The sequence below is a fragment of the Paralichthys olivaceus genome, chromosome 10 (genome assembly GCF_024713975.1).
Source record: "Paralichthys olivaceus isolate ysfri-2021 chromosome 10, ASM2471397v2, whole genome shotgun sequence".
Taxonomy (NCBI): domain Eukaryota; kingdom Metazoa; phylum Chordata; class Actinopteri; order Pleuronectiformes; family Paralichthyidae; genus Paralichthys; species Paralichthys olivaceus.
The window spans coordinates 20,934,933-20,959,200 of record NC_091102.1 but is presented as its reverse complement, the minus strand read 5'-3'; the positions used below and the strand labels follow the sequence as shown (position 1 = coordinate 20,959,200).

Sequence of the window (24,268 nt, the reverse complement as noted above, 5' to 3'; positions counted from 1 at the left end):
AATAAATCAAGCAAGTTGAATATACACAGTGTATTTGCTGTATGCTTTGATGATGAGGTTTCTTATTCGACTTGATTTCCCTTGTAGAACATGATTTCACACACAGGATATCACACACATGAAGAAATAGATCATGGGAAAAATTGTATGCTCAATCTATTTTAGTTACAACTTTGCAGCACATGTTCGTACAGCAGAACCAACTGCCTAGTTGCAGATCAGAACAAATAAATGCATCACTTTTGAATGGATTCAACCAGTGAATTATCGTCTACTGCCTTACTGAACACAAATAGTATTTTCCTGTCAAATCTCCATCCGATTATCTTTTAATGCAGAAAAACATGCAGACCAGTATCAAGATAAAATTGAAACATCGAGAGGGTGATCATGTTAGGGTGATCATGTTAGTGAGGGCGTTGATCCTTAACATGTGTTTTAACATGGTGTCCTTTGTATTTATCCTTAGCGTTATTTTCCACTGTTTTATCTGTTTTAATCGAAGTATGAGAAAAGGAAACATTTTCTCGCATGGTGCTCGCAGTCTCCAGCAGGGGGCGGCGGCTGCCTCTGGTGCTATGCGCTCAGTTCACAAAAGAAGAAGACGAAGAAGAAGCAGCACCGCTGGTTAAATGAAAAATGGCAGCCTCGGTTTAGGGACAGCGCAGTGAACACAGCGCTTATTAATCACCTTACACTTTCTGCATTGATACGTTTGTGACAGCAGCCACATTTAGTTGTTGTTGCTCTGACGAGGCAACGAGCCCGAGTATCTGTGAGTAGCCACGACACATCTGTTCATACAGCAACTCATAGGATTAGCATTGCGGTTAGCATGGGGCTACTTCGCTGGCTAGTTAGCTGAGTGTTTGTGGCACTTAGCGGTTGAAGCGTGGTCCCTAACACTTTATAACTAATGCATTGTTCTGTTGTGTAGTATTGAAAGTCAGGTCTAATGCTCAGATCGGTATTGGGTAGCACGCTAACTCCAGCCTCACACACACTGACCAACTCTCAGCTGCAGTGTGACAAATCCCGGCGGGTTGTGGTGCTATTAAGAATTCATATTTTCACAGAGATCCCGGGTTTGACATCATTGTTGAAGACCATGCTGCTCACACAGTGAGAGAAGCGGAGCAGCATCATGGATCTTTCTTCAGAGGAGGGAGAAACCTCCCATATGATCGATATGACCACGAGTGAAAAGGTAACGCTCTGCTGTTTACATCCTAATGCCGCCTTCCATGGATGAGTAGACCTGGGACCTGCAGTATGAGGCAGGTGTAAAATACACAGGATACGTTTCTATGGTCTGAACTGAACCTTACAGCGGCCCGCAAGGATAACCTGCACTAAATCAGTCAACTCTGGATTGTTAACATATGACAGAAAATAATCAGATATCTGCTGGTAAATTTGGTTATAGCGACATCCCAAAGTGACATTCAACAAAATGAGATGTACATAATATGATCAAATAACTTGAATAGAACAGAATCACAGCCCAAATATATACTTGAAGTTAATTATTGGGTATTTTTGTCTTTGTCTGTTGATGAAGAAACTATTATGAACGGAAGCTGAAGTAATCTAAGAGACATACTAGACAATGCTTGATCAGGTCAATTGGACTGAAATATTCATGCATGATCATAAGAAATATAGAACAGTGTTCATTTTTGTCAGTGTTCATCAATAACATACAACAACATTTCAGTCAGACTCATCACACATTGCTCCCTCCCCTTAGTTTTGGCAGTAAACATGCTGACATCACTTTAAGTTCTTTATCTGCATCATATGTTCATCATAGTCATCATCAGACAAAACCCTATACCTAAATACCTATAATACTTCTAAATGCCTTAATAAGAATCATCTTCTATTTTACAGATTATTCATGGGCTTATACTGTAAAGATTGAAAATGTTTCTACAATTTCTTTTCTAATTCAGTGATCATCAGCAGCAGCAGCGTTTCTTTTCATATCATATTAAGAACTCTTCATGGTTCTGATGATGCTGCATATAGTTAACAACTTTTCTTTTGTCACATAAATACATGTATAAGAAAACCCAGGGTTAACTGAGACAGTTGATAACAGGCTTCATAGTCCAGGTTATCATGGTGGCCAGTGAAGCTAAATAATGATAAACTATTATGTTGAACTTGCTTGGTAGCACAGCCCCCAGAACGTTCGGCATTAAAAAAGTCAGCTGTTACATTACTAAATGAAGAAGAATAGAATTACTATAATTTGGGTCAGATGACACCAGGCCTTTCTCTCCATGTTGTAAAGTTAAAGGTTTTCTCTTGTCCTCTCAGGTGGTGGAGCTCCTGAATCAGGCTGCTCTGATAGCCACAGAGGAGAAGCTTGCTGTTCTCAAACAGGTTTGTGACCTTTATTTCCCATCAATATAGACAAAATGTTTTCCAGCATTACTAATGTACTGTTTCATGTGTTGATCTTTCCTGGGTGTGTCCCTGCTCCATGCCCCAGTGTGTGTTGGGATGTGATTCACGTACTCACAATATGAAGGCAATCTGTGGCAAAATAGATTCAGTGACTTTATTTAAAATTTCAGGTCCAGGAGCTTATCATCAACAAGGACCCCTCCCTTCTTGACAATTTCTTGGATGTAAGTAAATCTTTGTGCATCTTTATTAACTAATTGTAGTTCATTTGACATGTAATTTATACGGTAATTAATAAGCCAAATTAAATAAAAAATGTTCTGTGCACCTTTACAATTTGGAAAATTGTTTCATAATCCTTCCACTGCTCTTTTCATCCTGTAGGAGATGATTGCGTTTCAGACTGACAAGTCTATTGAGGTTAAAAAGTTTGTCATCGGCTTCATAGAGGAAGCCTGGTGAGTTTCTTGACAAGTTTTAAATTTCATGTTCATGAAAGAAAAAAATGTCCCCAACTTTTTTAACCTTTTACTGTTTTATGTGTTTCGCAGTAAGAGGGACAATGAGCTCCTCCTTAGACTGATAGCCAACCTGAACATGTTGCTGAAGGATGAAAGTGTGAATGTGGTGAAAAAAGCCATCCTCACTCTCACCCAGCTGTACAAAGTTACTCTACAGGTTAGTACAGTTATCCACGAAATGCTCAAACTGACACATTATGGACTGTGATTTACCCAAAAGAGGAAATATGGTACATGTGATGTAGTCTGGTAATCATAGGAATACCCAACTAAATCAATTGGTATTACCACTATCGGTTGTCTTTTCACACATTTATGCTCTTTTGTGACAGTGGCTGGTACGCTCCAAAACAGTATCAGACATGCAGGAGGCATGCTGGGATATGGTCACACAGATGAAAGGGGATGTTCTGGCCCAGCTGGATTCTGAAAATGACGGCGTGCGCACTCATGCCATCAAGTTCACAGAGTCACTAATTATCAGTCTGTCACCACGGACATCAGACTCTGACATCCCCAAAAGACAGGAGGGTGACATCAGCCTGGATAAAGTTCCTAAAGATCACTCATACATTCGATATGGTACAGATATAAGAATCCTGTCACAGGGAAATTTATTTATATATTTTTTTCAGTTTAGTCCATTAAATTTTGGTTATTCTCAATTTTCAACAGACGTCTTGTGCGAGGAAGGAAAGTCTGCGCTGGAGAAGCTGCTGAAGTTCATGGTCCACCCGGCCATTTCCAGCATAAACCTCACTACAGCACTGGGCTCACTGGCCACTATTGCCCGTCAGAGGCCAATGTTCATGTCAGAGGTGGTGCAGGCATATGAGACACTGCATGGTGAGTCCTTTTGAGCCAGTCTTGTGTAATGTACACGCACAATCACAAATCACAATTTAACCCTTTGAACTGGAGAATCTTCAAATTCTTCATATCGGTTACCTCTGTACAACCTAAGATGAAAGTTTATGTGAGTCAGAAAACCTGAATATATGATACAAGTACAGAATTTTGTTAAAGATTTAAAAGAAAGTACAAAAATCATTTTTACATAGAATTTGGCTTCAATTATTTTGATCCAAAATATATAAGTATAGAAAAATATCTTGACAAAAGTTATTTTAACTATGTACATTTTTTGTTTTTCACATTTGACCATTTACATCTGCTCCTCTTCCACCACGGGCTGTTTTTTAACCCATTTTTCACCACACATAAGGAAATGTAGTGTGATAAAGTAACAGAGAATGGAAAAGAATGAATGCAGTCACGCAAAACCATGGCTCTCGAGTGTGACCATTTTTGTGCACATGCAACCAAAAGTCTGTGATGTGCGACTTACTAAGACTTTCAGGATCAGAGTAGAAGCAGCGGTTGGTTTGTGCCGTGTCAAAGTCTCTGTCTGAGTGTCCTCACTCCACACTCCTGCCAACCTGCGCGCACTTTACATTTGGAAACTGTCAAGAAAAGGTGTAATCAGTTATTGTGGCGCAAAAAGGCGCAGTGAAACATTTTAGGTGCACCTACATTATGTGCTGGTGCACCTAAACAAAAAAATTGGTGCAAACAATGTAAAGAGTCAGTCTGGAGCCCTGCAAACAATAGTCTCTCACAACGCACATCCCCTGGCGCCATCCATTGCGAGTGTACAACGTGTTATGGCATTTAGTGTAAATGTTTGTGCTCAATGCAGAATTTCACTGTATTTAATATGATATATGAAATACCAATTTAATTTATTTCTGTATACTTAAACCTTTTTAGCAAACCTGCCGCCGACTCTGGCCAAGTCTCAGGTGAGCAGTGTGAGGAAAAACCTGAAGCTGCATCTAGTGGCGGTCCTCAAGCATCCCTGCAGCCTGGAGTTCCAGGGTCAGATCAGCACTTTGCTGCTGGACCTGGGAATGCCCCAGAGTGAAATTACCCGCTCCACGCCTGCATTGCGCGAGCAGCGCAAAAGACCTCGCCATGAGCAATACACAGAGGGAAAGAAGGTTAAGATGGGTGAGTCACAGTCACATCCAGCGTGTCGTAATTTGATGCTAAGTGCTAAGTGCATGTGGAAAGTATAGAGATTATTTCAAAAACATTTTCTATTTTGCCAGAGTTTTAAATCAGCTAAAAAATATGCAAAAGTACTGTAGTTCTGTACAGCTCCACACCATTGTACACATTCTGACATTTACTACTTTACAGTTTAATGTATCTACAGAATCAGAGTGCCACATCCACAGTGCAGTATTTCTGATGTTTGTTCTTCTTGAGTTTAGAACCGACCTTGATGGAAGATGATGAGGACAAAGAGGAGCCTGCTCCTCTCACCGCCCCTAAACCAGCCGCTGCTCCAGTCGTACAGTCTGCCATTGACCTCACAGCTGAGTTTCTGCACCCGCTGCTCAACCCACAGAATGTTGCCAACCTGGTGAGCAGCGGCCAATGTTTTTTTTAAAGTTTGTTTCTCATTAAAATTAGACTGTGACCATTCAGCTTATATCTCTGTGTTGTTGTTCAGGTGCTCATCAGCATGGTGTATCTGCCTGATGTCATGCCAGCATCCTTCCAGGCCACATACACGCCTGTGGAGTCCGCAGGCACCGATGCGCAGATTAAACATCTGGCCAGGCTGATGGCAACACAGATGACTTCTGCCGGGATTGGTCCAGGTTAGTAACAAAGACATGCACTGTCATCAGAATGCATAGAATTTAGCTTGATAAGGATCTTTTTGTTATTTATTTATACAAAGGAACACTACACATATATTTGGCTGGGGCTTAAAATGTTTTTGTATTTTATAACTTTTAATAATTTATGGTTTCAAGAACATTTAACTGTTCAACATTTCAGTCGTTGTGAAAGTTGTAAAACATCCTGCCTCATTTCAAAAAGTGGCTGTAACAACAAGGTACAGTGTTTACATGTGAAAAGAAAAACCTGGCCAAAAGCCATCATCAGATATGTATTGTTTTAATTTTGATAAAAGTATGTTCCACGCGCATTCACTGTATATCTTAGGACTTGAGCAGTGCAAAGCCAGAGAGGATGAAGCATGCAAAGAGGAAGATAACGAGGAAGACTCTGGATCTAAAGACCTGCTCATCAAACGTAAAGTTCCAGCTGTGATGATGGGCCAAGCGATCTCCGTGGTGGGAGGTTACTCAGAAAACGCTCCACCCACTGAGGCTCCCAGTCCCGCCACTGTCAAGAGGCTTCCTGAGCCCATCCTGCCCACTGCACAAACCAAGTGAGTTCTGGCACAAGCACTGAAAGCTGCACCTTTCTATATTTCACACTGACTCTCCTATATAGCTGCTATCAGACCAGCACCGAGCTCCAAACAGTCTCCTGAAAGTTTTCATAGTGGCTGTATGTGAGAACACAAATGTCCTAATCAGTTGCTGTGGACATTCTCCAGAGTTTCTCTTGCTAGCCCGCTATTAAAAACTCTGGATAATGTCCGAATGCACCCACACAAGAATACAGCAGGAGATAATCGAGAAAATTCACCAGGGATGAGTGCGTTGATGCAAAACTGAAAATAAAAACTAAAAAGAAGCTTTTGGTGATAAGGGCCGACGCCGGTGTTGATGTGCTTTAAAAGAACACACATGATCTTCACAGTGGAATTTACATACTATGTAAATGCATGCTGCTTCATCCCAACCTGAACGCTCCTGTGATTTTTGCATGTGAACACATCTGACCAAAAAAATCTCCTGCTGTGTTCTTCATATATGAAAGTCAAACTCCAGAGAAAGTCCAGACCCAATTGTCTGAGTTACACGTGGCATCTATTGCAGTTCTGTCCATCCTGGGAGAGGAACCCTCACATGTGGCTCTCTTTAAGGGGATGTCACACCTTGTTAAGCCCTATGAGACAAATTGTGATTTGTTAATTTGGGCTATACAAATAAAATGTGATTGATTTAATCTGAGCAGTTTATGATCTTGTTCTTTTCTAGAATGACAGGGGCGAGTGGGAGGAAAAAGGTGTTTCGGTTGTCAGATGTCGTCCAGCCTTTATCAGACCCCCAGATTGAGACGTTGACCTCCAAAGCAGTCAAACGCATCCTACATTCAGAGAAGGCTATTGCTCAAAGTGGCATGTCCCATGTAAGTACTCAACCTGCACATGATTTTTAATGAACCTCTTTTGTGCTCGTTTAACGAGGTGACCATATTCAATCTGTGTGGCAGGTCCGAGTCAAGCTCCTCTCCAGGCTTGTGACGCAGTTTGACGGGATGATGAAAGAAGATGTGCTGGAGTTTATTTTAGATGACATCAGGACCAGGAGTGACCTGGCATTTTCTCTCCTGTACCAAGAGTACAACACTTACCTCAGCCAGCTGCCCTCTGGGCTGTTGGAAAGTTATGACCACTGTCTCTTCACCCTGCTGTCAGGCCTGCAGGAGAAACCAGAGCAGAGAGATGGGTGAGGAAACATTCACTTATTTGAAATATTTTTCTTATTTAAACAAATTGACGGACATGGTTTACTGGATATATCTTCTGTATTGACTGAATATGATAAAACAGTGTTTATTTTGTGACACTGTGAACCAATCACCAGCACAAACTGAGTCACATTTTGTTTTCACATTCTGTCTCTTTTAGACTCTTCACCAAACTGGTACTGGAGGCTCCCATTATAACAGAATCTGCTTTGGAAGTAATAAGACGGTACTGCGAGGACGAGGTAAATGGCAGGACAAAGACATAGCTTGTTGTATAGTGTCAACTCCTAACATATCCACTTCAGTCTTTGTTTTCACCTTTCTTTCAGTCTCGGGTGTATTTGGGCATGACGACTCTGAAGGAGCTCATCATCAAACGACCCTCAAGGCAGTTTCAGTATCTGCATGTTCTTCTTGATCTCAGCTCACATGAAAAAGAGAAGGTGATAATATTCCTTGACCTTATTTTAAGTGCAGCTCCCACCTTTGTACATTTCTGGAAAAAAAAAATGTCTGCGTAGTTTTTCAAATTTTCAGTGACGGTGTTTTCAGGTGCGGACCACTGCCTTGGCTTTTCTGAAGCGTATGTATGAGAAAGACCAGCTCAGAGACTACATAGAAAAGTTTGCCCTGAACTACCTGCAGCTTCTCGTCCACCCCAACCCTCCATCTCTTCTCTTTGGGGCTGACAAAGACACAGGTTTGGGATACATATGGATTTTTTTTAATATAAGGCTTAACCTGACCAAGAATTTTATCAGTCGAATCAGATTTTGCTGTTTAATACAAATATTTAACGATTTGTTATTTTTCTGTGAAAGCATATACAGTATGTACATTCACAGAGTAAATTTGTTGACCAGCTTCTTTGCAGCGTCAGTTTTCTGGTAAATGCATGTAGCATATAGATATGTGTTGACAACTGACTCAATGCAAAGACATTGCCTTCTCTTTACTTATTTAGATGTAAGAATGAGCAATCTGTTGTCATGAAGTGTTTTTATAGTGTCATGCAAACGCACACGCCCACAGAGGTTTTAGAATGCTCTTGAATCTAATAGGCCAGGCTCTCAACACAATGTATTGTGCACAAGCATGAGTCTCTGGTGGCATTAAAAAACCCTTTTCTTTCACTTTTCCTGCCTAATTATTACCTCCAAACCAAATAAAGATAAACATGCATCTTCTGTATTATCAGTCTTCTCCTGCAACCTCACATTTTCTGTGTTTGAAACAGAGGTGGCTTCTCCCTGGACTGAAGAGACGGTGAGACAGTGTCTGTTCCTTTACCTGTCTCTGCTTCCTCTAAACCACCGGCTGGTCCATGAGCTCGCTTCTGTCTACACTGAGGCCATCGCTGACATCAAGCGCAGTGTGCTTCGAGCAATAGAGCAGCCTGTAAGTCACCTCTCACTCTCATTCCCTGTCTTTTGGAGGATGCTGTTTTTTGTTCCTTGTTTAGAACTCAATCGTTGGTTGACAAGCTTGTATGAGACAGTTCATCAGTATTTATGAGCATGAGTGAGCCTCTCTATACAACTAAAAAAAGGTTTTGAATTCAGTAGTTATGTTCCAAAAATGTTCTTCTATAAAGAAATGTATGTTTGAGCTATTGGAAAATCTATTTTTGCACATTATTTCCATAAAAAACAACCAATACAAGAACTAATGTAGAACTTGATCTTGAAGTTTCACCAGAATTTGTTAAGACCATCGCTGTAGTGCTGTTGCTTCTTGTTCACAATTGAATATTAATTAATTCTCACACTGGAATGTCTTTATGTTTGTGTTTTTACAATTCAATTATATAAACACAATATTTGCTTCTAGACCTAGATGCTAAAAAGTGTTTTTAAAGTATGTCAGATGAAAATAGTGATGTTAAGACAAAGCTGTTGTGTTAAGTTAAAGAGATTACAACCAAAATCTGAAATTAATTGTTAAACACAAGGTTCTGTGGGTGTTTGAGGGAGGGATTTGTTTATCTGATGCACAGCTGTTAAGATTTCCCGGAAAGACAAGCATGACTAAATCAAACAAGGGCAAAGTCTGGACTGTATGTCTATCTTTCCCTTCATAGGTTTTTAACTGGATTGCTGATAAGATAAGATAAATGAGAGCAAAAGTAACGGTTTGTGGTGGTGAAATCAAAAAGAAGAAAACAACTGTCTGAAACCTACAATGTCATTTCACGTGTAGTTTAAAAAAAGGGAAGTTTGACGATCTTTTAACGTTAATATTCATAAAAAGTCATCCACCAAAGGAAGAAATTCAATTAATAAATGCGTCTCTTGAGCTGGGTTCATTTTGAATTGTAATAACCATGTTTGTTCTCACCATGTTTGTAGATCCGTGGAATGGGAATGAACTCGCCAGAGCTGCTGCTTCTGGTTGAAAACTGTCCTAAAGGAGCAGAGACTTTAGTCACCCGCTGCCTGCACATTTTGACTGATAAAGGTAAAAAGCCATTGCCAAAAAAGAATTAGTTTAAATCCCAGTCCTGATGCACAATAGATGAGGTCAAATGAGTGGTGTTGATATAAATCCTTTATTTCCTTTATCCAGTGCCTCCGTCTCCTGAGCTGGTGGAGAGAGTTCGAGATCTTTACCATAAACGTGTGCCAGATGTTCGTTTCCTAATTCCGGTCATAAATGGCTTAGAAAAGGTAATGTTCTGAAACTCAGGTGGGATTTTATTGGTGAGTGATTTGGAGAATGATGTACTTTGGTAATATGTTTATCACACTGCATCGCAGCTGTCATGCTAATTTTTGAAAATCAAAATGTATCCTCCCCTGGATTTTGTTTTGGTTGTTTTCCTCATAAAGAATGAAGTCATCCAGGCTCTTCCCAAGCTCATCAAACTCAACCCCATTGTTGTAAAGGAGGTGTTCAACCGTCTGTTGGGAACTCAGCACAGTAAGAGTCAATTCTGTCTTTCAGCAGTGGATGTCAGGCTGCCTTCCTTCCTAAGTCTTTTTTTTAATACATATGCATACACTCACTGTTTTATGTTGTCTTTCAGGTGAAGGAAGTTCCTCTGTGTCCCCTCTCACCCCAGGAGACCTGCTCATTGCCTTACACAACATAGACTCCACCAAATGTGACATGAAGTCTATCATAAAAGGTTGGTGGTTAGTGATTAAACCTTCCAGCCAAAACCTTGAAAAATCCTTAATGCAATTAAACTTGGCCGAGTAACAAACTGTTCAGGTCTGTTCAGTGGTTTATCAATCAGTCTGTTGACAACACGCATGATGCTGTGTGTGTTTTTACTGCAGCTACCAACCTCTGCTTTGGGGAAAAGAATGTTTACACTTCGGAGGTTTTGGCGGTGGTGATGCAGCAGCTGATGGAGCACAGTCCCCTCCCCATGCTGCTCATGCGCACCGTCATTCAGTCTCTCACCATGTATCCCAGACTTGGCGGCTTTGTCATGAACATCCTGTCCCGCCTCATTGTGAAGCAGGTCAGCATCAAACTCCAGCCATTTATTTCTGCAGTCATGATGTTCAGTATTCACAGCTTCTCACTGTTTTTCCTAATATTTCTTTCTACGGCCTGGTCAAATAGATAAGAATTTGTCCAATCCATATTGGACTGGAGAAAGTTCACAAATAGATATCAATCCCGATCATAATTTTTGCTGTGTCACTGGTTGTTCTGCTCCCCTCTAGGTGTGGAAATATCCTAAGGTGTGGGAAGGATTTGTGAAATGCTGCCAAAGGACCAAGCCTCAGTCATACAGCGTGCTCCTACAGCTGCCGCCCGCCCAACTGACAAGTGTGTTTGAACGCTGCCCAGAGATGAGAGATCCTCTTCTACAGCATGTCCACTCCTTCACCCCTCATCAGGTAACGTGTTAAATGAACCTCATTCCCAGTCCACAATTCTGTCTCTCTTGGGCTTTACTTAGTTACTAACTGCCCCTGTTTCTCTTTAACAGCAAGCTCACATACCCACCTCCATCATGACGATCCTGGAAGCAAATAAAAAGTCACAGCAGAAACCAGTAGAGCCTGTTGCGGAGAAAGAGGTAATGGATAAAGATGCTACTCTCACTTTTCTGTGCCATAAAAGTTTTATGTCCTTGAGTGACATATGTATAGATATTCTTCAAGAGCCTGTGTAATTGTGTGAATTCCTTTTTTTCTTAACTATCAGCTCATATGTTGTAAATTTCTGATGGTCCACATTTTTAAACACCAATGAGGCATCCCTCCATTTATTTGCTTATCATTGGGTCCCTCTCTGCTTTATCACACAGATCGAAACACTCACTGCTCCAGCTGCCCCAGTTTCAGAAATGGCTCCCACTGCAACCCTGAAAGAACCAGAGATGGCAGTCCAGCACGAGCCGGTCCAACACGAACAGTTCCAGCAGGAGCTGGTCCAACAAGAACAGTTCCAGCACGAGCCGGTCCAACATGAATCGTTCCTGCACAAACCATTCCAGCAGGAGCCAGTCCAACAGGAACTGCTCCAGCCTGAGCCGGTCCAGCACGAGCCGGTCCAGCACGAGCCGGTCCAGCACGAGCCAACCATCGTGCAGGATGAAGAACCAATGGAGCAAGAAGAGTTTGAACCTGTGATACAAGAGGAAAGTGTTGACACTGTCTCCCAGGTAAATTGAATGAAATGTGATTGCATTACATCACATAAAATTGACCAATTACGTCTATGTGTTAGTGTTAAAACTCCATTGTAGCGATGGCAATGAAACCTCCTAAAAAATATGAGCTTGTTTGTGTAACAGATATGCTTTTGGACTAGAATGGACCAACAGATCCCACAAAAGGTTAAGATAAAATTGTATATAAAAGTCGAAAGGTTTAGTTTGTCAAGATCCCCATTAGCTACAGCTTTATTCTTCCTGGGGTCCGTAAAAGCTTTACATTTGACAATACTTTATTACAATTTACAGCAAAGTACTACAAAATAAACAGGACAAAACTAGAACACACACATCCTCACAACTTTATACTTCTATCTTATCATTGGCATAATCCATTGCCCAGCCCCTCTAAAAGTTCTGTGCTCAAAATAGTCCTCACAAAGATTCTTTTTTTTGCTTCTCCTCAGGTGGAATTGGAGAGAGCAAGTGAGACACCTTCACCTCAGCCAGAACCAGCTGAGGAGCTATCAGAGGTATCTCAACCTGAACCTTCAGATCTCCAGGAGCCAGAGAGAGATGTTGAAGCTGAAGTCACCGGCTCTGATGCTGAAAGCGGAAGCGAGGATATGGAATGACAAATACACTCAAAGTAAAAGAAATCTGTCCTCAACAGTTAAGTTTTTTTTTACGATTTTGTGTCAAGAATTCTTTTTGTATTTGTAGAAAACAGACTGAGGAAATAAATACAGTATAATAAAGTTTTGTGTACGGAAGTGTTCCGTATGTCTTCATTGTCATATTGAGTTGGCAAATAAATTAACAAAACATTGGTTTTCTGTCTGTCTCCATTATCTTCCCCAAATACTGCCAGGTGGTCCAGCATGCATCTACCAATAACATAATAATAATAATAAAGATCATGGATGGGAAAAGGTTTTTAGTTTTGAACAACTTTAAAGTGTGTCCAGAAAACCAACTTAGCTTTGGCGATTACTTCATTTATTTAACCACAAATGTCGTTGTTCCGGTTTTGTTGAATTGAGGGGAATATGTGCGACTTTTATTTTGTAAATACAAACCGGAGCTAGTCTCAAGCCCTGCTCTCGCGAGACTGAATCAGCTCATTGTTTACCGGGGCTCGTCACCTCGCGAGAAGAGTCCGTACCTGCGTCGCTCCGGGTTGTGTACTAACTTTAAAGAGTTCCGCCTGAGCAGGAGACACACATCCGCTCCTGATCCGCTGCCCTCCGCCCGCAGTCCGGATGAAAGCGGTCATTCTCGCCGCTGGTTACGGGACCAGGCTCCAGAGGGATGTGTCGGCGGACAGCAGCGGCAGGTTCGATCACCTGGTCGGCTGTGCGAAGCCGCTGCTGCCGGTGGGACGCTGCGCTCTCATCTCTCACTGGGTTGGAGCTCTCACCTCGTCCTGCGCTGTGGACGCTGTCTATGTTGTTGTAAGTCACTCTAGTGCAAAGGTCAGGTACATGACTCGAGTATCGTTCAACAGTACTTTTGTAGTACTACTACTACTTACCTTACCTTGCTTGAATATTTTCATTTGTGCTAAAGTTTTACTCAACTATATTATACTACATTCCACTGTTCATTACTAGCTAGCAATGTACTCATTTATGCTGTATCATACATTTATTAGGGGTAGTTTGTAGTATCTTTGTATATGAAGCTTTTTTATACTTTGATTTTGATGCATTAATGAAGAACTAACTTCCCAACAGTATATAGCGGTTGAATGATCTGCATGATGTAAGTTACCATCAGCATATTATTGTATCAACAGTACAGCAGCTGCAGAAATAAGTTGTATTTCATAATATTCTCAGTAACTTTTGCACACTTGACTCAAGCTAAAAACAGATATTGTTCTATATGAAGGAGCCGGTGTCTGTACTTCACTCTGAATGACCTGTTATCTCTGTTCTCCTCTCCAGACCAACGCTCTCTACCGAGCTGCATTTGAAGAGTGGGCCGCACGTTTCACTAATGTCAAGATTCTCAGCGATCAGACGAGAAGCAATGACGTAAATAATGTTTTACAATTATCCTTATCACTGCCATCTTAAGTTATGGGGCACATTTTGGGCCTTTTCAAACCATCCACTGACTCCATGCTGAACTGCACTTATAAATCCACGTCTTGTCTGTAAACCTCTACATATTCTCACTCCACCAGGAGCGCCTTGGTGCTGTGGCCTGCCTGCAGCTTGCAGTAAAGCACTTCAAGATAGAAGACCATGTTATAGCTATTGGAGGGTATGTCTTTAAACTTGCAGTATCAATATCACCATTCAGAGAAATAGTCGTACAGCTATGAAAATCAAGTCCTCTCTCCAATCCTAAACAGTGATACACTCTTCAAAGAAGATTTTAGCCTCAGCCAGGTCAAAGAGAAGTTCTCTGTCTTCCAGGCAAAGTGTGATGACAGCTGTCTAGTGCTGTCATACCAGTGCAAAGATGAAGGTGAGTGTTACAGCATTTGCTAAGTGATGCTAATCAGCAGTGGTGGAGGAAGTACTCAAACATTTTACTAAAGTAGAGGTACAAATAGACAAAAATGGTATAAAGTTAAAGTACCACATTCACTTTCTTACTAGACTAAAAGTTAGTCTTTGTCTTTAAAGAATTAAAGTAAAAGCACTTATTATTCCCTTATACAAATTCAACATGCATCTACTACATCATTCTGGCTGAGTCTTGGCGGTTTCCTCTCATATCCACTTCAGGAGCGAGGGACGGTCTATAGTCACTGTCCTGCTCTGATTGGATCAGTGGTTTAATTCCCCTCATTATTGATAACTGAATATAAAAAATAGTGTGAACATGAAATAAAGTACGTTGTAAAAATGTTGTGGAGTAGAAACGAGTACAGATATTTGCTGATATGTAGTGGAGTTGGAGCAAAAGTGAAAGGTCCCTGAGAATAAAGTACTGAAGTACAGATATATAAAAAATGTACTTAAGTATAGAAACAAAGTAAATGTACTTTGTCAAATCCCACCACTGCTGATCAGGTGCTTTCAGAACCAGACGTTTAGACTATGACGACTAGACACTGCAGCTTCAGTCTATAAGTTTGGTCTCATATGTGACTTGATAGAAGTTGGTGAGCCTTGTATCAATCTTGCCTTTGCTCACAGCTAATTCTTTATTGTGTTTCTGTACAGAAACCCATAAATACGGGATACTGGAAGTAGACAGTGAACTTTGTGTCCTCTGCATGAAGGAGAAACCTCTTCCTTCTGAGACTAAGTCAAGGAGAGCAGTAAGTTCACCATAAACACAAACCACAGCCTACTAGTGGTAAATAACACTAAATACACTAATACAACTTGAGTTGTGTCGGCTGAAACAATAAAACAATGATGTCGAAGTGCTCAGCGTTGTTTTGGGGGTATTCACATTAACATGTGATAATGATGTGTAGGAATTGTAGCCCTTTTTATAAAAACCTGTAGTCAGAATAGAAAACCCAGCTCTCATATTTAATATCCTGTAGAAAAGTATCTGCAGTCACTGACAGACTCATGTTTAAGACACAAACATCAGCAGATTGGTATCTTTCCTCATGATTCTCAGTCAGGTCAGATATTTTCATCATTTTGGTGATTTATTGGACAGTCAAGAACATTCTACTGTATTGATAAAAACTCTTTGTCTTGACTGTTTAGCTCCATTGTCCAGTTACATTATCCTAAAACTATTTGCTATAATCATTGTCAGATATTTGGCAAGTTAAGGTAACTGGTATTTTATGTACCAATAACTTGAACAAAGCCTGTAATTGTTTTTATATTTCAATAACAGGCAGCTAATACACTTTTATCTTATTGTGTTTCAGTGTCCTTGTTTCTATGTGTTTTCAAAGAAAAGTCTTCCTCTGTTGGATACATTCCTTGAGGAAAAGGAGGTAAATTTAATCATTTTAATTCCCTCATATGACAAAAGGGAAAATTGTAAACTGTATGTTTTTATATTCTCATAGGATGCTCCTATTGAACAAAAAGATGCCCCAGGAAACTTTGTGTCTTGGCTCATTCCAAGGTAATTTCTGCTGGACTGGAATGAGGGATCTACTAAACTAAAAATAGTTTTATGCATTTCTCAATATTTTTTCTTTCTTCCAGGAAACCAGTTTATGTTCATCAGATTTCTGGGCGTTTTGATGTTGGAAACCTGCCGTCCTATATTGAATGTGACCTTTACTTCAAAGAAAATCTTCATGATGCAAAGTCTTACATGATGTAGAAGAAACAGAAAATATTTTTTAAACATGCTGGAAAAAAACACAGAAAAAAAAGTCACCTGAATCATGAAATTATGGTCAAGAATCGGTAACAGGAAAACAAGAACTTATTATAACATATTTTATTAAAATAATTTCTTACAACCAGTGATTTCTCTAACCAGTGAGGAGTCTTGTGCACTTGTCAGAGGCCTTTTCACGACTGTCCTCCATCTTTGCGATGCGGGAGCCGAATTGCATGGCTCTTTTCGGCAGGACTGCAGACTGACGGAGGCCGAGCTGTCTCGCTGTCAGTCTCAAGAGGAGTTTCTCCCCGACACCTCGAGGAAGTGACAGATCCGCCTTCTCCCACACAGGAAGAGAATTCAGGTGGCTCACCACGTCCTCATCCAAGTAGGGAAATCTGGAGATACAAGAGTGATTGTGAGATTCAATACTTGAAATGAGGGTGAATGGAATTTCATCTGTGGTGCTTGTAGCGCCCATTTTTTGATAAAAAGAAATTAACTACATATGCAATGTTGCTGTTTCTTCAGATATGATCACTAGCTACACTGTCAACAATTAGTATTGTGACTATTTCTTTTGATAAATACATAGCTCCAGTTAAAATTGTCAGCATGTTGCAGTTCACAGGTATTTTAGATGTGGCTGAGAGGACCCCTTATCAGGCTGATGATGGTGGAGAGAACTGTGCCAAGATCTACACAGTCCAACCTTTTACTATTAAGTAGTTATAAATGTGAAATTATTCCCAACCCTAGCAGATGTATAGATCCAGCATGAGAGAGAGAAATGTCAATCAGTCTGCACATGCCTACTCAGACCTGACACAAGGTGTCACCACACACACAGTAAATAAAAACATCTGTGCAGGGTGCTAAAATACTGCTCATCTGACTTGGACAGAACCGTATATCAAAATATGTTATCACAGTAACTCCTTACACCTCTTATGTTTCAGTCTAGAGAATGAAACCTGATAACATGTTCTGTATCCATTAGCAAGTTCCAATATGTGTGACAAGATGAGGCCCATCTCATTCCCTCTCCATTTGTGTGTGTTACTGGACTTCTCTTGAACATTGCCCTGCTCTTTATGCTTCCTGATGTAAAAGGCCTTTTTTTTACTGCACATTTAAACAGGAAACACACAACTGTAATAAATAACATTAACGATGACTGCTGATCCAGAGTCCTTCCATTTGCTGGCTGGCTCAATGGCCTGGCTTCCAGGAAACCTGGAATGGAACTGAGCCACTGATGTTTGTGACGCCTGTGTATTTCCTACTATGACAAATCAAAATCCCTGCTGCCAAAAAGGCCTGTCACCAGAGACCAGATATCATTTCCTAGTCTACACAAACTCATAACAACCCAAGAAAGATGTACATATTTGAAGATTTAATCTGGCTACACACTTGTAAACAAGTTGCGAAACCACTATGAGCTGTTACAAGCCAGTGTCAGTTTGAGCTGTTCTCCTCCTGACTTCGGATTCTGCATCCTCTTATAATTTGCCAAATCAAGCAACTTATACTGTAAAAGTAGTTTTTTTAAGCCTATAAGTATATGTAATGGTTAATGGTAGTAGCCCTATAAAGCAACTTTTTCACAGACAAAATAAGCAAGTTCAAGATTTCAGTTCGGGTACCTTGAAATTTGTATTTAAAACCAGTTCCACACGTACCTCGCCTCCTTCCCATGGTCCCCTATAACTCTGTCATCTCTTCCCAAATTCCTGGAGGAGATCCTGTCCAGCTCCATGGCTAGCTCCTGGATCAGTCCCTCATGTCCAGACATCTTAAAGCGGACTCTGTGTCTGGAGTAACCTGCTAACTGCTCATCTGCTCCGATTCCTGTCAAAATGACCTGCAACACAAAAGCAGGTCAATGAGAATTGTGAAATATCTATCAATTAACATTTTGTTTTAATACTGTAAGTATGAATTTGTGATCTATAATCAATTAAATTCCCTTAACTAAAAATTGCAAAACTGTTTACTTGATTTCATCAATTGAAAAGTTAAATAGAGCAGTCCAATGATGATAGGACCTCACCTTAGCTGATGATGAGAAAGGTCTCTGGTCATTGTCCTCCAAGATGAACCCTGTCCCTCTGGCTGCAAACCACACAGCACATCCAATGCTGTCATCAAGAACTGTATCCAGCGGATGCACCAAATGACAAATACATTCCTGGCGCATTTTCTGCAGCTCCTCTTGTGTAATATTGATTTCCACAAAATTCCATCTTCTCTCCGGATTCAGGTCTTGTAATTCCTTGAGACCTGCTTTCCCAGTAATTCTGTCTGGAACATCAAAAGGGCTGAATGTTCTGGAACCAACTCCGTCAGTCTTAGTGTCGGTGGGCTTATTTTTGTGCTTCTTGTGATTTTTTGCTGAGTCCTTCTGCTTCTTTGGCTCTTGTAGTTTGAAAGCTACATTGAGAAGATCTATGGGCTGATGGGCAGGTATGTGACGGTCGGCCAAAGCAGCCAGAATCATAGAATCGATACCACCAGAGAAAAGTATAGCAATGCTGGCCCGGTCTTTATTAGGTGATTCGTCTGGCACCTCAATCGGCAGACTCTGGACTCGTCGCCTCAACGCCTCACTCAGAACATCGATAAGACGGCTCACCTCATCATTTTCCTCTTTGCTTGCAAGCAGCTGCTGCAGATCTTTGATAGATGAAGCTGAATTTGACTGAGCTTCTGTCTCATTTAATGACTTTGGGATGGACATATTAAGAGGGCACACGGGTGAGGTGAGCACCAGTCCTGATTGGTTCATAATAGCAGTGCAGCCACTGGGAACAGACTTCAGTAAAGGTTCATTGCAAGGAAAGATGACACTCTTTCCTGCATAAGCCCAAGGATAGACCTCAAATGTCACAGTCCCGGCTTCTGTAACTGCCTTAAGGTCAATCCTATAAACACCAACTGCTGGGACTTCTTGCCAAGGAAACTGATCACACCCAGGATTGTGAGCTGCCACAGATGTCAGGGTCAAAACCCCTGCATCAAATTTCCACAGCAAACTCCGTCTGCCAAAGAAGTCTCTGCCAAACCATAGATAGTCTCCAGCCTTTTGGTAGTAAACAAACCCCCATGGTCCCCTCACACTGGACAGGACTGACAGGATCTCTGAGGGGCTGTTGCAGGACAATAGTGCCTGAGACACAACAACAGTGTCATTCTCCGATGGCTTCACTGGCAGACCACCAAAAATCTCCCCATTCCATAACAGCACGTTTCCAATGTTGTCTTGTAGTGGCTGAGGGGTAAGGAGACCTCTCATGTGAAGGACGTGGGCAGAGAATAAACACTGGTAACAGGGATCCCTGCCTGTAACTGTTAGATCCTGGCTCCAGTTGGGTCCTCTTCTCTTCAAATGTTCATAAACTGTTTTGTCCCACTCAAAATGAGCAGGTGACAGACTCAGCAGACAAAATATGCCACACATTGTTGCGGTGAAGATCAGTCTCACATGTCCTGCAGCTCCTTTTTCATATTATCCAGATCCTCTGGGGACAGAAATAAAAAAATCAGTTTAATTGTTAATTAATAAGACCAATCAGCTTATCAATTTAAATTATGTTAATTCACTCAACTTACTTTTGCATGAACCCAGTGTCTGACTTCTGTCTGCCAAGAAGAATATGTTACTGTTCCTCTGTTGGATGTAGACGTTCTGAAAAAAGCATTTAGGATCATTGTGGTCATATGCAGTATTAAGTTATCAATGCAATGACTCTCTCAATTCCCTTCTCTACCTGGTAGTGTCAATGAATAACCAAAATATAAAAATACAATTGAAGAGTAGCAAAGGTATTTGAGAAACAATAATAAAAAATAAATACACATATCTGGTCATCAAACACATCGAACACACAAGACCATACATACTGAGGGGGGCCGTATTAACAGGGATTGTGCAAACATGAGTGTTCTTTGGGCAAAGAAAAAACATCAGTAGTGCAAGTTGTTTTCAAAATGTGGCAAAGGAAAGTTGTTCAACTAAAATGTTCCTATTATTGTTGATAGAATAGGTTAAGCTTCATTTCAGACTTGTTAGGCCAATACCAGTTTAAGACTAAAATAAATAACACAGGGATTAAAACACATACAGACTTTTGTTCCAGTGCTTCCAACACAAGATTAATTCACTTTGTCACTCAGTGTCATATTGGTTAAGGCCCTAGTGATCATGTTTTGAGGCAGTTCATCTAAAAACTAAATGCATAAGATAGGTGCATAAAAGGTATTAGCCACAAATGTGTGACTTGCACTGGTTTATCTTAGAAGCTTGACGAAATTTGAAATAAATGATGATCTGCCATCTAAACCTTTTTAACATAACATGACAGTAACCGCACCACAAGTCTGCTGTGAAAAGTGGACTACAACATTATCTGTACACATAGAATATGTTCATGCACAGTTGACAGCACTAGTGCTGCACATCATCATCATCACAAAAATCCTCCCTGGTGATGTGACCCCTATATCTAGTTTTATTCACTACAGTTAAGACTTATCGTGAAAACACTCAAAGTGCACACAATAACTTGAGCATACATATATAAAACACTTGAACACACTCACCCTGTTTTTCTTCAGGTTCGAGAGCTCGTCCACCACAACTTTCTGCTCCTTGATCTGGAATTTAAGAAATATTTCACTGAACTGATGAAATAAAATATGTTTAGTCCAGAAAAGGTTGATAACAGACAGCAGAAAACAGGCCTTTGCCAGGCCACCAGCTTTATGTTATTGGCTCACACATTAGCCACCAGCTTTATGTTATTGGCTCACACATTAGCCACCAGCTTTATGTTATTGGCTCACACATTAGCCACTAGCTACGTGTTTGTGTCTCGCACATTAGCCACCAGCTACATGTTATTGGCTCATACATTAGCCACTAGCTACATGTTTGTGTCTCGCACATTAGCCACCAGCTACATGTTATTGGCTCATACATTAGCCACTAGCTTTATGTTATTGGCTCACACATTAGCCACTAGCTACATGTTTGTGTCTCGCACATTAGCCACCAGCTACATGTTATTGGCTCATACATTAGCCACTAGCTACATGTTTGTGTCTCGCACATTAGCCACCAGCTACATGTTATTGGCTCATACATTAGCCACTAGCTACATGTTTGTGTCTCGCACATTAGCCACCAGCTATATGTTATTGGCTCATACATTAGCCACTAGCTACATATTTTGGCTCATATATTAGCCACCAGCTACATGTTGTGTCTCACACATTAGCCACCAGCTACATGTTTGTGTCTCGCACATTAGCCACCAGCTACATGTTATTGGCTCATACATTAGCCACCAGCTACATGTTATTGGCTCATACATTAGCCACCAGCTACATGTTTGTGTCTCACACATTAACCACCAGCTACATGTTTGTGTCTCACACATTAGCCACTAGCTACATGTTATTGGCTCACACATTAGCCACTAGCTACATATGTTGGCTCATATATTAGCCACCAGCTACATGTTTTGGCTAAAAGTACCTTCTTGTTGAGTTCCTCCTTGAGTGCAGACTGCCATTCCAAGCTGTCGTCGTTGTCTCGGCCTTTAGAGGACATTGTGAGGAAATGTTTAGCTGTCTTGGAGTCAATAAATCTAGTTATCTTCAGGGTGAACCACACGCATGCTGCGAATTAGAGGTGATAAAAGCGTTTCCGGGTTCGGAGGTCTACCGTTCCTCTGTACCATTACCTTTACTGCCCCCTAGAGGCGGAGGCTGGACACACATATTATTTTTTCTCTATTTCAGCATTGAAATTTGGTCAAGTCACTTTTTAAAACAAATAAACCTGAAACCTAAAAAACTATTCTTATTATTTTTATAATTATTTGATTGGATCCATAAAGTCTAAATTAATTCAAATTGAGCCTCGAGTTTTCAAATCAAATCAAATTTTATTTGTATAGCCCAAATTCACGAAACACATTTTGCCTCAGAGGGCTTTACAACCTGTACAGGGAGTGACACCCTTTTCAGGTCTTTGTATTTTGCTTCAGTGTCTATATTTAGTATCTATCTATATCTGGTACATGTGGGTGAAAGTGTGTTTGTGTAACTGTCTGCCTCAATGTGTAAAAATTTCACCTGGAGCTTTTGGACAATTCAAATGTCCCAGTTCCTTTACTACCTCTCTGAAACCTCAGATAGTGATTTGTCTTGTAGGCTTTTCAGAGAATGTATACTTCTTGCATATCAAACTAAGCAAACTCAGAACATTCAGTGATAAATAAAGAACCTGTTCTTATTGTGCACTGAGAATGACTCACAGTGGTAAATACACCGCTCAAATCATAGAGCCTCACTTGTTCTTAACTGAATATATGAGATTATTGTATCGCAGATCTGTTGACAGAGAGGATTACTGGTACAGAGGCAACCACACCACAAAGCTTGAAGTATAATCGAAACATGTCAGTATTGTAGTGTATGGAAGGTAGCAAATAACAGGTCTAGGTCACTGCAAGTCATTATTCATTATTATTTTGGTTTTAGTGGAGTCTGTCGCAAGGTACATCTTATCCCGGTACACCAGGGACATATGGTATGGTCTGCCAAAAACATTCAAATTCTTTGAACTGGTTACTTCACATCATACACAATATGAAACATGTAAAATATGTATCAAGTCACAGTTTCCCTGACAATAAGAAAATAGAAATAAATAAACAGAGCTGTTATCTAGTCAAATTGACTCAAGGGTCCCAGTCATTTTATCTGTCCAATTATATTCACACACACTTATTTTCTCCTTCTATTTAACTGTCCGAGTGAACAACATAAATTAATCATTTGCTTGCCCTGCTTTATCCTGTTCAGGATGATGGTAGAGGAATGCTTTCCTGAAGTTCTTTGGTTTTGTGGCCAGGTACATCATGGACAGGTGATTATCACAGAGCTAAGACACAAACAAATTCAGACTCATCTCCACACACAAGCACCTGTGTGGCTTTGCACTGGGGTGGAAACATACAATGTCATAGTGCGGACAACAACAGCCTAAACCACTGAGTGACAATGCTTCCATTTGTTACAGGCCCAGAAAATACAGCTTGAACATAGTCACATGAGTTTAGTCCTCGTGTTGTTTACACTTTGAAGAATTGGAAAATTGACTCAGATGATGATACGACAAGGAAATAATCACACGGTATGATATTTACTTACCCTCCTGTGGTGGCAGGAGAATCACAAGGAAGTGTAGGAACAAATGTGGAAAGAGTTCCAGAGATCTCTTCCTTGCACATGTTTTATTGTTTTGTCTTTCTTTCCGTTATAGGTCATATGAGTGCACCATGCAGAAATGATGAAGCAAAACCACATGCTTCTGTGAGCACATCGCCAGGCTTTGAGCAACATGATAATATTCTGTAAGCACTCTGACAGGCACAGAGTGACAATGCAATAAAGTAAAAAGATGAGGCTTATCTTATTTCAGCCTATAATAATACATCAGTACTTATTTATATAACATTATAGTCTGTATTACTGTATTATTGTATTATTAATCTGAATTTGCAAAGTATCTCTTCACCAAAGTTATCAAATTAGGAAGTGCAATATTTGCCTCTGAATTTTGTTATCATATTAATATAGTATAATTTGTATCAAATATAGAGTAGCAAGAAAATGGAAATACTCAAATAAAATAGAATTTGCCCCTTTCCACCACTTATAGAAGGTACTTGACATATTCTGACCTGATGATGAAGCTATAAAGAAAAGTCAGAGGCAATCCATCAATCGGTTGTCAAGACATTTCTGCTAAAAACCACAAAAGTTTACCTCAAGGTGGCGCCAGAGGAAAAATCAGGTCATCATCCAATAGTTGCAATTTTTCAGGTCTTGCCAAAGAATCCAAACCTCCAGTGGTTGGTCAAGCCCCCATGCAAACTTGCAGTTCAACACACAAACACACCTGACCGAAGTCTCT

The 24,268-nt window shown here is 40.5% G+C and overlaps 4 protein-coding genes across 4 annotated transcripts; 2 read left to right on the top strand and 2 right to left on the bottom strand.

Moving 5' to 3' along the window:
• Positions 1-599: 599 nt before the first annotated feature.
• Positions 600-12,842, top strand: sympk (symplekin). The gene is made up of 27 exons (XM_020099733.2): positions 600-775; positions 1,077-1,207; positions 2,326-2,391; positions 2,586-2,639; positions 2,800-2,873; positions 2,967-3,093; positions 3,269-3,518; positions 3,612-3,782; positions 4,707-4,946; positions 5,213-5,364; positions 5,455-5,605; positions 5,958-6,186; positions 6,905-7,055; positions 7,140-7,375; positions 7,558-7,639; positions 7,727-7,840; positions 7,950-8,097; positions 8,635-8,795; positions 9,746-9,854; positions 9,963-10,063; positions 10,226-10,316; positions 10,423-10,524; positions 10,679-10,866; positions 11,075-11,251; positions 11,344-11,433; positions 11,665-12,021; positions 12,480-12,842. Exons 2-27 carry the CDS (start codon positions 1,145-1,147, stop codon positions 12,645-12,647), a joined length of 3,852 nt encoding a protein of 1,283 aa, XP_019955292.2. The 5' UTR covers positions 600-775; positions 1,077-1,144; the 3' UTR covers positions 12,648-12,842.
• Positions 12,843-13,143: 301 nt separating this feature from the next.
• Positions 13,144-17,455, top strand: LOC109637409 (uncharacterized). Its single transcript, XM_020099735.2, has 8 exons — positions 13,144-13,466; positions 13,962-14,051; positions 14,204-14,283; positions 14,375-14,490; positions 15,195-15,292; positions 15,869-15,937; positions 16,013-16,071; positions 16,155-17,455. The coding sequence occupies exons 1-8, from the start codon at positions 13,275-13,277 to the stop codon at positions 16,273-16,275; spliced, it is 825 nt and encodes a 274-aa protein (XP_019955294.2). The 5' UTR covers positions 13,144-13,274; the 3' UTR covers positions 16,276-17,455.
• asnsd1 (asparagine synthetase domain containing 1) lies at positions 16,381-19,741 on the bottom strand. Its single transcript, XM_069532432.1, has 3 exons — positions 18,335-19,741; positions 17,964-18,145; positions 16,381-16,676 (listed from the first exon to the last, which is right to left on the bottom strand). The coding sequence occupies exons 1-3, from the start codon at positions 19,739-19,741 to the stop codon at positions 16,430-16,432; spliced, it is 1,836 nt and encodes a 611-aa protein (XP_069388533.1). The 3' UTR covers positions 16,381-16,429.
• Positions 18,663-22,035, bottom strand: asdurf (ASNSD1 upstream open reading frame). Its single transcript, XM_020099734.2, has 4 exons — positions 21,821-22,035; positions 20,884-20,937; positions 19,894-19,969; positions 18,663-19,802 (listed from the first exon to the last, which is right to left on the bottom strand). Exons 1-4 carry the CDS (start codon positions 21,893-21,895, stop codon positions 19,762-19,764), a joined length of 246 nt encoding a protein of 81 aa, XP_019955293.2. The 5' UTR covers positions 21,896-22,035; the 3' UTR covers positions 18,663-19,761.
• Positions 22,036-24,268: the final 2,233 nt, after the last annotated feature.

Excerpts from the sequence above, each read along its gene's own strand:
- asdurf (XM_020099734.2), bottom strand. The coding sequence starts at position 21,895 with ATGTCCTCTAAAGGCCGAGACAACGACGACAGCTTGGAATGGCAGTCT. Across the intron at positions 20,938-21,820 it reads AGGAGGAACTCAACAAGAAG|ATCAAGGAGCAGAAAGTTGT; the intron begins GTACTTTTAGCC and ends CTTAAATTCCAG. Across the intron at positions 19,803-19,893 it reads GACACTGGGTTCATGCAAAA|AGGATCTGGATAATATGAAA; the intron begins GTAAGTTGAGTG and ends TTCTGTCCCCAG.
- sympk (XM_020099733.2), top strand. The coding sequence starts at position 1,145 with ATGGATCTTTCTTCAGAGGAGGGAGAAACCTCCCATATGATCGATATG. Across the intron at positions 5,365-5,454 it reads CACAGAATGTTGCCAACCTG|GTGCTCATCAGCATGGTGTA; the intron begins GTGAGCAGCGGC and ends GTTGTTGTTCAG. Across the intron at positions 8,796-9,745 it reads TTCGAGCAATAGAGCAGCCT|ATCCGTGGAATGGGAATGAA; the intron begins GTAAGTCACCTC and ends CCATGTTTGTAG.
- asnsd1 (XM_069532432.1), bottom strand. The coding sequence starts at position 19,741 with ATGTGTGGCATATTTTGTCTGCTGAGTCTGTCACCTGCTCATTTTGAG. Across the intron at positions 18,146-18,334 it reads CTTTCTCATCATCAGCTAAG|GTCATTTTGACAGGAATCGG; the intron begins GTGAGGTCCTAT and ends TTTGTGTTGCAG. Across the intron at positions 16,677-17,963 it reads GACCATGGGAAGGAGGCGAG|ATTTCCCTACTTGGATGAGG; the intron begins GTACGTGTGGAA and ends TTGTATCTCCAG.
- LOC109637409 (XM_020099735.2), top strand. The coding sequence starts at position 13,275 with ATGAAAGCGGTCATTCTCGCCGCTGGTTACGGGACCAGGCTCCAGAGG. Across the intron at positions 14,284-14,374 it reads CATGTTATAGCTATTGGAGG|TGATACACTCTTCAAAGAAG; the intron begins GTATGTCTTTAA and ends AATCCTAAACAG. Across the intron at positions 16,072-16,154 it reads GTGTCTTGGCTCATTCCAAG|GAAACCAGTTTATGTTCATC; the intron begins GTAATTTCTGCT and ends TCTTTCTTCCAG.